General features: G+C 42.2%; 2 protein-coding genes across 2 annotated transcripts; one reads left to right on the top strand and one right to left on the bottom strand.

The window, feature by feature from the left end:
* The first annotated feature begins 86 nt into the window (after positions 1-86).
* On the top strand, positions 87-7,878 carry LOC129823718 (proline-rich protein 36-like). The gene is made up of 4 exons (XM_055882666.1): positions 87-625; positions 1,572-1,657; positions 4,252-4,923; positions 5,254-7,878. Exons 3-4 carry the CDS (start codon positions 4,849-4,851, stop codon positions 6,577-6,579), a joined length of 1,401 nt encoding a protein of 466 aa, XP_055738641.1. The 5' UTR covers positions 87-625; positions 1,572-1,657; positions 4,252-4,848; the 3' UTR covers positions 6,580-7,878.
* A 1,348-nt stretch (positions 7,879-9,226) lies between these two features.
* LOC129823717 (GTPase IMAP family member 8-like) lies at positions 9,227-13,728 on the bottom strand. The gene is made up of 2 exons (XM_055882665.1): positions 12,501-13,728; positions 9,227-12,352 (listed from the first exon to the last, which is right to left on the bottom strand). The coding sequence occupies exons 1-2, from the start codon at positions 13,513-13,515 to the stop codon at positions 10,365-10,367; spliced, it is 3,003 nt and encodes a 1,000-aa protein (XP_055738640.1). The 5' UTR covers positions 13,516-13,728; the 3' UTR covers positions 9,227-10,364.
* Between the last annotated feature and the right edge of the window lie 674 nt (positions 13,729-14,402).

Raw genomic sequence — 14,402 nt, 5'->3', positions numbered from 1 at the left:
CTATTGACTAGGGCTGTCTCTATGAATCTGCTGGAGACACTGCACATATAGTAGAAGGTAGGCTGTATCTATGGCTGAGTGAGGGATCTTTACATTATATTATACTACACTAGATGTTCTGTGAGAAACAACACAGAGACAAGTTGACTGTTTTTAGGGTTTTACTGAGTGACTCATGCTGCCTGAATCAGCTCCAAGATAATGACTGTTCTATCCAGCGACAATGATTGTTGTCTTGATTGATATCTGTAGCCATCTTAAACCCAAATTACAAATAAGGTACATCAAAATGGTATCCTGTTAATCAGGTATTTATCTACCCAGGGGTCTTGCTGTTCAGTTGGGGTAATTACAGGCCCCCTATTGGTCCATCAGCTGGCTGTACAGGAGCCAATACCGGAGCTTGTAACAGCATGCTCCAGCCATACGACATGCCTTTTGTTTTTTAATGATCAAGAAGCTCCTTAAAAATGTTGCCCAGCGCTCCTCTCCTATACAAGGGAGCAGAAAGGTAGGGCACACACAGCTCGGTGAGCTATACCCCCCCCACCCCCAAACCAATCAACCCAGAGAGCCACTGGCTCCTTCAGCATCTCAGGAAAACAGAGCTTCACTTGAACAACAGGTAAGTCATGGATTATAATGTGTTACAGTGGTGTGCTTATAAATAATCAGAATAATGTATTACATTTGTAAAACGCTTTTCATTATACAAGAATGAGCTCAAAATATATAAATGTGTCATGTTTGCTAGATGTATAATGTTCGCTAATGCGACTATATATACAGTTCATGTATATTGTTTATATAACCATGGCTAAAGCTGGGTTTATTTAGTACCAAGCTCTTTGTATGGTAGGAAAGCTAGTGTCAGTCAGTTACTACATGCAATAGTTTATTTCAGAATCTACAATGATTCAGTTGTTGGTTTGGGAGCAAAGCTGGCAATGGATTTTCATTATAACAGATGGGAGTTTTATTCTGTTAAATCAATACCTCCATCAGTGGTAAAGCCAATAGAAGAATACATAATTCCAGTGAATTACATTTTAATGCCTTTTCAAGACTTTGCATCAGGAAAACTGTATAGTCTAGTCAGAGCAAGAGAAGCAGGGCTACATGATATTGTTTTGCATAAAGTTCAATTTTTTTTTTAAAGTTTACTAGCCTTTGGTGCTTCAGTGCATTGCTCCAAGGTCAGCTGTTGTCAACCTTGATAGAAGAAACAAATTAGACTGATTATCCATTTACAGGACAATGACTTGGGCCTGTATAAACAATTGTTTACTGCAAAGGTTATGAATTTATATGACCATACACAAGCAGACATTTTGTGAGCTAGATGAGCCGATCACTATTGGAAACGTATAAATGCTTATAGACTACATGTTTATAAATGTTTACAAATATTAATTTATTATTGGTATGTACTCTAATTATACATAGTTATTTAATGCTTATACATAAACGTGTATAAAGTCTCACCCATTTTAGCCTGTTCAGGAATAAATCTCACCCTTTCTTACCTGTTCCTCCCCAAAAATACTCAATATTCCCAATTTCACCCTCAGCAGACAGACAAAGCTGAAAATGGCACGGGCAGGAAGACTAACGTTTTCCCTGATCTACACTGGAATCCTCCTAGTGTTATCACTAGGTGAGTGAGACTGCCGTGCTTCAGCACTTTCTACAAGACATGACTGACTGATTTACTGACTGGCACTTTATATCAGTCGCTTTACTGTAGCCCAGTGCTTAATTTGTAAAGCGGGAGGTGCCGGAACAAAAAGTGAGCAAGAGGGAGGAGACCTGAGGCATGACAAAAAAAAATGTCACTTTTATAATAAAGCATTGCATTCATATCACATTTGCGTAGTGGCATAGAGCAGTAGATAGAGGCGCTTGCAGAAGTTGCATACATGGGAAACATTTTGGGACTTATAAACGCATTTCATTTTACATAACTGAAGACTTTGGTATAATCTCTTTTTTAATGCTGCGTTCAAAACAACTGGGAACTCAGAGCTGGGAATTCTCCAGCTTCCGACTTCAGTGCGTTCAAGACAACGGAATTCTGTAAAAAAAAAAAAAAAAAAAAGTAATGTAACTCGGAATTCCAAGTGGGGAACTCTGGCCTCTCTCTAGCGCTCAGACTTTTCAACCTGTAGATCACTGACGACATGATTCAACCACATTTTTTCAGAGTTCCAAGTTGTCTTGAAAGCATCATAATACCGCACAATGATCGAAATGGCAGGCTACTTTGACAATGAGAATGGTTTTGGCATTCTCTCTCTCTCTTGCTCTCTCTCTCGTTTTACTTTGTAAAACAATATTTGGAAGATGATAAAATATTTTGGAAAGCAAATGGCTCCTGCTGAAAAGAGAAGACTATATTCTGTCAGCTGTAGGCTATCAACGTGTTTTCCCGCAATTGTAGAAATATTGTAGGCCATTTTTGTCTACATGCTGTTCGTTCACTGACAGATTTGTAGTGTGTTTCCGACTGTATGCTATGCCTTGTTTTTGGGCTACACTCCACAGCGTGGCTATTTTTAATAAGCTATTCATCCTCTGTGGCAAAATTATAGGCTTTCTCATGGTGTAGTAGGCTTTTCTGAATTATTTAATTTCTTTCTGAACAGACAGCAGGAACTCTATAACTTTGGCAAATTTATTTCAATTGATCGGGTGTGCTCAGCTCCCCCAGAACAATTCATGCGGCTCTATGCGGCAAAAAGTCGTGTGGTATGAAGGGGTGTGGTATATGGCCAATATACTACGGCTAAGGAATGTTCTTAGTTACGACGCAAGGTGGAGTACCTGGAAACAGCCCTTAACCGTAATATATTGGCCATATACCACAAACACCCGAGGTGCCTTATTGCTATTATAAACTGGTTACCAACCTAATTAGAACAGTAAAAATAAATGTTTTGTCATACCGGTGGTATACGGTCTGATATACCACAGCTGTCAGCCAATCAGCATTCAGGGCTCGAACCACCCAGTTTATAAAAGGTAATACATTATGAAGTGCAACGCTGGAGAGATGAGAGCTACAGGCTCATGTCTATCAGAGCAGCGAAAGGGAGAGAGATCCATAGAAAATGAATTTCATTCAAGTTCTGTGATAGATATAGGGGAGGGGGGCAGCAGGATAATTATCGAAAAGGCAACTCAAATTAACTTTGTTATTAGAATTTTTACATTGCAAAAACTGGCAATTATTTTTCAGGCCACTAGAGGTACCGGATCCGATCAAATAAGTTCCAGAATGAAACAGTCCAAAACGGAGAGGTGACAGGATCCGGCAAAAATTTAAGCACTGCTGTAGCCCAATAGATTGCTTTATAATCAGTCACTTTACTGTAGCCCAAAAGCATTATACATAGAGCATTATTCATACCACTAATGGATGTTAGTACATAATAATGTATCTACAATGCCACTAAAATGAAGGGCTGTTACTTACTACACTCTACATCAAACCAATGCTTGTACGGTAGATGATCACTTGTCAGACATAGGGGAATACAGTCTAAAGTGTACACCACCATATAAAAATACATGAATCTCTGATGCCTTGGAGCTGAATCTCTGATGCCTTGGAGCTGAATCTCTGATGCCTTGGAGCTGAATCTCTGATGCCTTGGAGCTGAATCTCTGATGCCTTGGAGCTGAATCTCTGATGCCTTGGAGCTGAATCTCTGATGACTTGGAGCTGAATCTCTGATGCCTTGGAGCTGAATCTCTGATGCCTTGGAGCTGAATCTCTGATGCCTTGGAGCTGAATCTCTGATGCCATTGTAGCTAAACTCTAGTCTCATTAGTCAAGGTAAGGCATCGTAGACGTCTCACCATACCATAACCAGTTGCCGAGGCGTTTTCCCGTCTGCCATAAACCTCTGAAGGAAACCCCTGGTGCTCCTAACGTACAGAACATCAGATTCTGCCCCCTCCCTCCCCCCAAAACATCTCACTTTATAGTGGGGGTTTAATTGGGTTGGGGGGAGGGGGGGGGGGGGGGGTCTTCTGGGCTCTCTTTGTAGTTTTATGGTTTCCACTGACTTCCAGGTGGTGTATCTGTACAGTATGTGTATGTTTAAAGGATGTGTATGTTAATGTTCAGGATGCTGCCTGGGCTGTTCCTCTAAGTGCCGGCTCCTGCCATATGCTTCCAGGGACCGATTAGCAGAGCCACACAACATCTGGTTCTCGTCGATTCATGTCCCTACCGTTGTTTTACAGAGTTTCTGGGGGCCGGCCCGGTGAGGCAGAATGTGGAGGAGGAGGGTGAGTGAGGGGGACTGGTTTGAATGAGACAACAAGGGGAACATGTATATTAGCATGTACAGGACCAGTCAAGCTGTTTGAGAGAATGCCAAGACTGTGAAAAGGGCGGCTACTTTGAAGAATCTAAAATATAACCATTTTTGGGTTGCTACATGATTACATATGTGTTATTTCATAGTTTTGATGTCTTCACTATTATTCTACAATGTAAAAAATAGTACAAATAAAGAAAAACCCTTGAATGAGTATGTGTGTCCAAACTGTGGTACTGTGTACTGGACAGTATGTTATACTAAAAGATTTACAGACATAAACAGTTAACTCACTTACTGTGTGATACCATTATACATACACCCTTACAGTACACACACAAACAGCCATATAGTGGTGTACTCACACATACTCATGTACAGGTGTTGATGTTTATATTTAATCTAATATGGCTCTTTTTGAGTCCACATTCTCTTCTTAATATATGCTGTCTTTCTCTCTATTGTATCAGCATCGTCAGTATCCAGGGATGTCCGCAGCAAGAGGAGTCTTCCTGTTCACATGCCCGTCCTCCAGCGGCTCCCTGACTTCTGGGGGTGGTACAGATTCTTCATGGATACTGGTAACCAGGAAGGAGTGAGTGTCAAACAATCCACAGACGTTGTTTTGAGTGAACATACTTTTGGTTTGATAGCTACCAGTTTATCTTAATCCATATACTTCAGTTTATTCACTTGTAGATAACTGGTACTTTGTACTGCGCCTCTCCACCACCCCCAGTAGCCCTTGACAGTCTAGATTGAGCCTGGCACAATGGAACCAATGGTATAGTTGGGAAAAGTGAAAATTTGACACAACTGGCTTTTCAGGCAGGCTCAATCGAATGTGCAAAGTATTTGAAAGAAAACATACAGTTTGAACCCATGTCTGGATCTGATGGGAGTCTGTCTCTTCCCTCACTTAAAGGTCGAGGATCTGGACAAGATGTACATGATCTACCTGCAGAACAAGCACCGCTCTGAGGAGCGTCCCACCTTCAACCACTACCTCACCCACCTCAGTGCTATCTACAAGACCTGCGCCGAATCCGACGACCCAGAGTGCATCGCCGAGTCCACCAGCAAGCCCAAGGCCAAGGTGTTGATGCCCTCGCCCATCAAGACTGCCACAGTCGGAATGTGCAACCCTTATATCGACCCCTACTGCCTCTTCCCCATGGCCCCTAAGATGGCTGCCCCAAAGCCTCCTCTGACTCCAGCCCCGGCTCCGGTCGAAGCTGCCCCAGTGCCTGTCCTGACCCCCTTCCTGCCGTACCCTCTGAAGACCCCCACAAGGTTCTACTACGCCCCAGTCCTGGAACCCTTCCTCACCGCTGAGCAGGAGACGGAGCTGCTACGTATCTGTAACCCTGACGACACCGAGTGTCTGCAGTACCACCTGCGCGCCGCCTACGGCTACAGGCCCGCAACTGGACCCGCTCCGTCCTATGCTGCCCTGGGCTGCGATCCCACCAAGGACCCCTACTGCCGGCCCCAGCTGGTGAAGAAGGCCCCCTCCGGCTTCTTCCACCTGTACCCCAACTGCGACCCGGCCACCGACCCCCTGTGCATGGCTAGCGTAGCGACCCCTCCTCCCGCTCCCCTGGAGACCCCCAAGGAGCAGCACTGCAACCCCCTCTTTGACAAGGGCTGCAACCCCCTCACCGCAACCAAGCTGGCGGGCCTCACCAAGCCCATCCTGGAGTACACGCCAAAAGACGTACCGGCACCGGCCCCCGCCCCTCTGGCATGTGACCCGCGCTACGACCCATACTGCCTGCTTGGTGCCGCCGCCGCCCTCCATAAGGCCCCACCAACGCTGCCTCAGTTCCAGATCCGCTCCCGCCTGGGCGTCCCCGGGAAGACCAAGGAGGGCCATGACTGTTACATGCACTACGACAAGGACTGCACTCCTGTGGAGGCCAGCGACGAACCCAAGACCCCCGCCGTACCCCAGTGCCACCCCTACGACTTCACCTGCAACGGCATGTCCGCCCCCGCTACCCTCACCGCCGAGGCCAACAAGCCCAAGAGCGGCGTGATCTTGCCCGATCCCGACTGCGACCCCGAATACGACTACAACTGCCGCCTTCGTCGCGCCGAGGACTCCCCCGCTGCGATGGAATCAGCGGCCAAGGAGCCCAAGGAGAAGCCGGTGCAGCAGAAGGCCGGGCCCGGGTACGCTGTCCCACAGTTCGAAGACTTCCTGAGGAGTTACATGGCCATGGGCCAGTACAGGAAGAAGTACATTTAAAAAAACACACGTCAAACAAATGTCAACTAGACGCTAGATCGCTAGAACTGGAAGAAAGTGAGACAAGTTAATGTGTTACACACACACACACACACACACACACACACTCCTATGGTCCTCCCAAGGTGCTAAAATATCTCCCATGGTCCAATACTGCTAAAGCAGGACGGCTAGTGTCTTATCAACAGGAAGTTCCAGACCTGCAATAGTTAATCAGATTTTCTCAATTACAGTGCCTGAAGGTATATAATTTTACTGGCTGTGATATACTGGCTGTGATATCCTGGCTGTGGGAAACCCAACATGAGTCCCTCTAGGTTTTATGGTCCCATAGAAGTCTATGTGAAAGTTGTGCATTTAATACTACGTTTGTCTGTAGGAACACATGTCTGTATTGTGTTTGTAGAATAGGGGTAGCTAATATACTTGAAGACGGTCTAATCTAAGTTTGTGTCAGTATGTTTTCTGTGGTTGTACATTGTCCATTTCCAGTGTTTTGTGAACATAGTCTCTCTTGAGTGTATTTAATGTTGTTTTCATAGCTTTTCTAAAACCTGTCAACCTCAAACCCTCTGGTTAGTTGTTTTATTTTAGTTCCAAATAAAAAGGTTTTGAAACAAGCTCCCATTTTCTTATGGAAACATTAATTAATACCCTAACTACACAACATTACCGATATATCACAGTGGTTCTGATAATGTGTGAAAACACAGTAAAAAGCCATTGCATGTCATATTAGCAAACATGTTCAGCATTTTAGAGGTAAGAATACTCAGTGTTGGTCATCTCCTGAATCCAGCAGTGGAATCCAGGGGTGTGGTAAGGCTACTGTAGATGTATCCAGAACGTCAGAATGAGTATCAATATCATGACAGGTCTTCTCTATGACGGAAAGCTAACTGAAACATCATATAAAGACTCAGATGTACAAGACGTAATATGTATTTCCACTCAGCCATGGACTCATTGTTTACACTTCAGGGCTTTTCTTAGACAGTATCCTCTGTAATTATTGGGACAGTGAAGCATTTTTCATTATTTTGTCTCTATACTCCAAACGTTTGGATTTGAAATCAGACAATGGCAAAGTTTAGACTGTCAGCGTTTTAATTTGAGGGTATTTTCATTCATATAGGGTGACAGTTAAGAAATTACTGCACTTTTTGTATGTAGTCCTCCCATTTTAGGGTACCAAAAGTGTGTATTAAAGTAGTAAGTATATGTTCCCATATTCATACCATGCAATGACCTCATCAAGCTTGTGACTCTACAAATTTGTTGGATGCATTTGCTGTTTGTTTTGGTTGTGTTTCAGATTATTTTGTGCCCAATAGAAATGAATGGTAAATAATGTGTTGAGTCACCTTTATTGTAAATAACAATAGAATATGTTTCTAAACACTTCTACATTAATGTGGACGCCACCCTGATTACAGATATTACTGAATGAATCGGGAATAAGGATGAGTGATACATTATTTGACACAAAACATTATTTACCATTCATTTCTATTGGGCACAAAATAATCTGAAACACAACAGCAAAAGCAAATGTAGTGACAAGCTTGATGTAGTCATTGTATGCTAGGAATATGGGACCAAATACTTCACTTTTTACTATTTTAATACACATACAAATGAATACTTTTAGGGTTCCTTAAATGGGGGGACTATTTACAAGTGCTGTAATTTCTAAATGGTTCACATGATATGGATTAAAGCTGACAGTCTGCACTTTAACCCCATAGCCAAAATAAGAAAATATGCTTCACTGTCCCATTAAATACGGAAGGCACTGTATCTTGGACTGGACATTAAATTACCAGAGCTCCATCCAGCCCTCATAAAGGTGCTGAAACCAAATGAACATACAGTATATTACCTCCTGACTGAGAAGCATAGAAGGAAATACAACAACTGTTTGAGTTTCACAGGTATCAGTTTGCGTTTGCTGCCGCTGTTGGTGATGGGGGCCTCTTGTTTTTCAACTGTCACCAGACGGAGCACAAACACTGGGTTCAGGTAGTCATTACATTCTCCACTGCATTCTACCTGCTTTAAAACTGTCACCAGACGGAGCACAAACACTGGGTTCTGGTTGTCATTACATTCTCCACTGCATTCTACCTGCTTTTAAAACTGTCACCAGACGGAGCACAAACACTGGGTTCCGGTAGTCATTACATTCTCCACTGCATTCTACCTGCTTTAAAACTGTCAGCAGCAGAGGGCTACACCTTGAGGCCAAAGTGTGCTTCTGGAAACCTGTGGAAATATGCCCTGAATTGCAGGTGTCGTCTTGTAAATGTTTGGTTTCTGCTGGTTGTAGAGAGTTCAGACCATCTCCACTAGGGAAAGGACTACTGAGGATAAATTAGATTTACTGCTCACTGAAACCATCTCTTTTCTCAAAAAGGTTATAAAACCAGATTTGAGTAAAACAGCTCTGTAGTTTTATCTTAGTTTTCATGTGTTGGGCCAAGTTCCCTCACATACATTAAGCCTAGTCCTGGACTATAATACATGTTCAATGGAGAATCTCTACTGGGGACATCCTCCAAGTTTTAAAGAACTCAGCTGCGTTTTAAACAAGACTGTGGGAACAACTATGAAGTGAAAGGAAGAAATAAAATAAATCAAGATTGAACACGTTGATTTGTCTTTTATTCTCTGGTTTTACAACACAAAGACAGAAATAGCATCAGGATATATAAAGCACAGTCACAGACAGAAAAATGAAACATATGACATCATAAGAACATCCCTTAGCCGTGTTATATTGGCCATATACCACACCTCCTCGGGCCTTACAACTTAATTATACCAGTCCCATTTAAATAGGGCTTCAATACACTTTGCTAACGCTTCATGTAAAGATGACATTGTTTTCTGTAGATGTGCTGGTCTATCATCATGTAAGTAAAAAACACTTTTCTGTCCCAGACTGCTGTTTTGTCACGTGTATATTGTGGATGGTAGTATTTAGTGAAATTGACAGTGTCCTTGAATGGAGACGAACTAAAGCGCTCAACATGCTAATTTCAGACTTTAGGAAAATGACACCCGAGCACATCGATAGAAAATGACCAACAATCCAGCAACATCTTTACTTTCATGAGTCATCGCCAGTCTGATCTGTCCAAGGAAAGGCCTTTGAACAAGGATAATTAACCAATCAAACAAATAGGTTTAGAAACCATACATGGAGTTCTGGACAATTCCCCTTTATGTACTGATGTTCTAGGACAGAGAACATCTATTCAAAATAGTATCAGGCAGATATCACATCACAGGAGAGTGATGACTCCCATGCACAAGCACACAGCCGCAGATGTTCTGTGTGGGAGTCTAACCTCTTGCACCACGCTCACTCTGAATTATCTCTGGTTCCCACTGCTGCTCATATCACCGCAGTCTATTTAAACATATATTTACATTTCAGGTATTAAGTTACAATGTTCATTAGTTATAGTAAACTGGGTGCTTTGATCCCTGAATACTGATTAGCTGAAAGCCGTGGAAAATCAGACCATATACCACAGGTATGACCCAAAAATATTCTTACTGCTCTGACTATGTTGGTAACCAGTTTATAATAGCAGTAAGGCACCTCAGGGGTTCGTGGAATATGGCCAATATATCACGGCTAAGTGCTGTATCCAAGGACCCAGCATTGCGTCGTACATAAGAACAGCCCTTAGCCGTGGTATATTGGCCATATACCACACCTCCTCGGGCCTTACTGCTTAAATATACCAGTTCCATTCAAATAAGGCTCAAGATTCTCACTGTACAACACATCTGTACAGGTGCTTTATCTCTTCCTCATGCTTCTTATTCAAGTCATTGATTTCCTCAGTCAGTTTTGTTTTATCATGACCATATAGAGCAATCAAAAGATCATACTCCTCTTTGTGCTTTTGTATTAGTTTCTCCTTCTCTTCTCCATGTTGATCCAATAGTTTTTGAAAGTCATTTTCATATTTCTCTTTAAAGTTATTAATTTCCTCTGCATGTCTTCTGGCCTCTTGTTCATATTTATCCATAATTTCTTTTGTTTCCCTTTCGTGCTCTTCCTTCATTTCCTTCCATTTCTTCTCTTCTTGTTCTTTCCTGACTTTATCTTCCTTCTCCTTCCTCCTGTTTTCTTCTTCACGTTGTTGTTGAAATGTTTCCTCCAGTTTTCTTAGTCTTAGTCTCTCCTCCACTCTTCGATTTACATCCTCTTGAAATCTTCTTTCCTGTTCCTCTCTACGTTCTCTCTCCCACTGCTCTTGTTGCATTGTCATTTTGTCTGTCAACTCTCTCCTCTTTTCTTTAAAGTCTTTTTCAATTTTTTCTCTCCTTTGCTCTTCTGATTGCTTCATCTTTATTCTATCTTGTTCCCTCTCTCTTTCAAACTGCTCTCTCAATCTCCTCTGTTTTTCTTCTTGTTCTACAAGAGTGTCTGCCTCCTTCTGTCTCCTCAGCCTTTCTTCTTCCTGTTGTCTGTCTCTTTCTTTCTTCAATTGTTCTTCCCATTCCTCTTTTTCTCTACGCATGACCTCTTGGAGTTCTGTTTGACCTTTCTCTGCTTCCTCTATTTTGCTTTGCCACTCTTGTCTTTCTTTCTCTTCATTCTTTCTCGTCTCATCCTCTTCTTTCTCTTTCCTTTTAATTTCTTCCTCCTGTTCCCTTTTTAGTTTATCAAACTTCATTTCTTGATTTTGAAGCTCTTCTTCTCTGTCTTTCTCTTCTTTTCTCAGTTTTTCCATCTTCATGTTATATTCTTCTTCCTTTTCTCTTTGGAGGTTTTTCAACTTTATTTCCTGAGTTTTTATCTCTTTTTCCATCTTTTCTTTTTCTGTGTCCCATATTTCTTTTTTCAACTTTTCATCTTCTTTCCTTTTTTTGTCCTCCAACTCTCTTTCTTCCTTCGCTGATTTCTCCTTGTCTTCGTGCTCTTTTCTAATAGCTTCCTCTCTCTCTCTCAACAGTTTTTCATGCAGCTGTCTTTCCTCCTGAACTTTCAATCTCTCCTCTTCCAATTTTGATTTGATCATTTCCATGTTTGTTTCATGGCTGACCTTCAGTTTCTCCATGTCAGCCTTTATCTCCGTCTCTCTCTCCTTCAGTATTGCTTCCTGTTTTTGTTTAATGGCTGCCTCTGCCTCCTGGAACATCTCATTGGTGTAGAAACCGCGCTTGTTCATGGACACCATTTTGTTAATCTTCTTAAGAAGCTCAGTGACCTGTGTACGGTCATCTTCAACTCTGTTGTTGAAGACATGGAATCTCCCTCCACAATCTCCGATCAATTTTTGCAGTTTGGCAATCTTGCTTTCCCCAATGTAATCTTGAATTGATGTATTTTCCAAGTCATCTCCTCTAGTAAACAGAACTAAGCAGAACATTCCTGCCCGTGGACCAAAGGTTTTCTCTATGAGGTCCAAAGCGTTCAGCTCCTCTTCTGTCATTGTCCCGATTTTCAACACCATGATAAACACATGGGGTCCAGGAGCTGACAGGGAGACACATTTCACTATCTCTTGCTGAACATCTTTATTAGACAGTGTTGTGTCAAAAAGTCCAGGTGTGTCCACCACAGCAACTGTTATTCCATCAACTTCGCCGACTGCCTTCTGGCAAACTGTTGTCGTAGAATTACTGCTGATTTTAGACTCAAATTCCTTTCTGCCCAGGATAGTGTTTGCAGAGGCGCTCTTCCCATTTCCAGTTTTCCCAATCAGCACCACCCTTATGCACTCTGTGCTGGAACACTCCATTTCAGCACCTACAAATTAAACAATAAATTATAATAAATGTATGTTAATCACTGCAGAAATGTATACTCAAATCAACACAGAAGGTTCATAGTGTTAAATCATTGCTTTCCCAATCACCCCCCAATATTTGTTCCTCCCTGTGTTCAACAAACTCACCTTGTGACATGTTCCTGATTCTCTCCTCTAAATCCTTGATTCTTCTGTTTTGGTCCAGTTCTGATTGGTGTTTAGCCTCCATGTACATGTACAGAGTGTAGCAGGTTCTGTTCTGATCCATCATTTTGACTATTTCTGCTACAAGTTCTGATGTTTTCTTGGCGTTATCAATCTTCGAAGCATCAAAGATTTTATACCGCCCTCCGCATATCTTGATCAGTTGCTTTGTGTCTGCATTTTGTTCCACAAAGTCAACTGCAGTTTTATCAACTGGAATGTAATCCTGTCTAAACAGGACCATGATAAAGTCATTGACTCGTGAGCTGAGAATCTTCTGGATGGTCTCCAACTCACCTTTGTCTTCATCAGTGAGTGGACCCAAAGGTACGACCAGGAGGAAAGCATGGATTCCAGAGTCACAGAGAGAAACACAGTGGAAAGTCTCACGCATCACTTCCTCCTGAGTGAGATGTGTTCCATACAGAGCAGGCAGCTGGATGAGGGTGACCGGCCGTCCACACACCTCTCCTTCTCTCTTCACACACACTGAGGAGGAGCTGGACTTTGGACTGGACTCTGTCTGACCCAGTATGACATTGGCTATAGAAGTCTTCCCAGCTTCTCTTCTGCCACACAGAACCATGTTCAGTCTCTGAGCCTTTGGTGTCATGGTATCATGTGTCGTCTCTTTATTGGAGGTGAGGTATCTCCATTCATTCTCCTCTACCATCTTTTCTATCTTTTCAGTTAACTCTTCGTGGTCACTTCCTTGTTTGTACATTTCATGATGCCTTCCTCCACATTCTTCGATCATTTGTCTCAGATGAGGATTTCCTGCGACTCCCTCGTGAGTAATGATCACCATTGAGTACTTGAAGGACTCTTTACCAAATATGCTCAGGATCAACTTGACTGTATTTCTGTTCTCCTCTGTGAACTCCTCAGGCTTCAACACCAGCAGGACCCCATGAGGCCCAGGAGCAGAGAGGGACTTACATTTCTCTATCTCCTGCATCAGGGACTCCACAGTCAGAGCAAAGAAGTCTGGAGTCTTTACTACAGTAACAGACTTGCCTTTCAACTTCCCACTGGCTGACTCACATTGCTGTTTTTTGCCAAACAAACTAGCAGGAAGGCCTATTCCTGGAAAAGCCCCTTGCTGTAGGATAATGTTACCCACTGTTTTCTTCTTGTCGTCACTCCTCCCCAGAAGCACAATCCTCAGTTGAGACTCTGTAAATCACATGAACACATTGATTGATATAAGGATATGTAGATAAAACATAATTTTCAATTTTCATACTGGATTGTCCCTGCTGCAAATGAAAATGGGCCCTTTTCTTGTGATGCTTGTGATTAAAAAAGCTTGACAGCAATAGTCAGTTATATTAAGTAAGTACATGTGGATTAAATCCTCCATTTAGCTAATACAATGTACTACTATTACAACAAATTACATGACCCATGTACCAATGTCCCTCTTGGGAATGTTTTCACAATTGTTCAGAATTTTACTAACATAATCTAATTACATTATGAAAAATAAACCTTTTGAAGTCCTGCTCTGCAAGATGAGTACATCATAGTTAGTCAAGTGAATAAGAAAACGGTTATCTATTTTCTGTCACATGTAAATTCTGCTTACACAGCTGTTATATCGTTTTAGCCTATCAAGATACATTTTGAAAACAGAGCTTCAAAAAGACTGATAATTTGGACAACTGAGTCGTAGCCATCCCACTTTAATATAGAAGTGGCAACATGGTGTAAATGAGACTGAATTTTACTCACCACATTTTTCTCCACAATGTGATTGCTCCCCCATTTTTTCATTAATTGACGTCAACCCTGAAAAATGTGTTGACAATCAATACCAGTGACTTTATCTTTGCAGTCCCTTTC

Source organism: Salvelinus fontinalis, chromosome 26 (assembly GCF_029448725.1).
Source record: "Salvelinus fontinalis isolate EN_2023a chromosome 26, ASM2944872v1, whole genome shotgun sequence".
NCBI lineage: Eukaryota > Metazoa > Chordata > Actinopteri > Salmoniformes > Salmonidae > Salvelinus > Salvelinus fontinalis.
The sequence above is the reverse complement of the archived record's forward strand: the minus strand, read 5'-3'. Positions and strand labels throughout refer to the sequence as shown.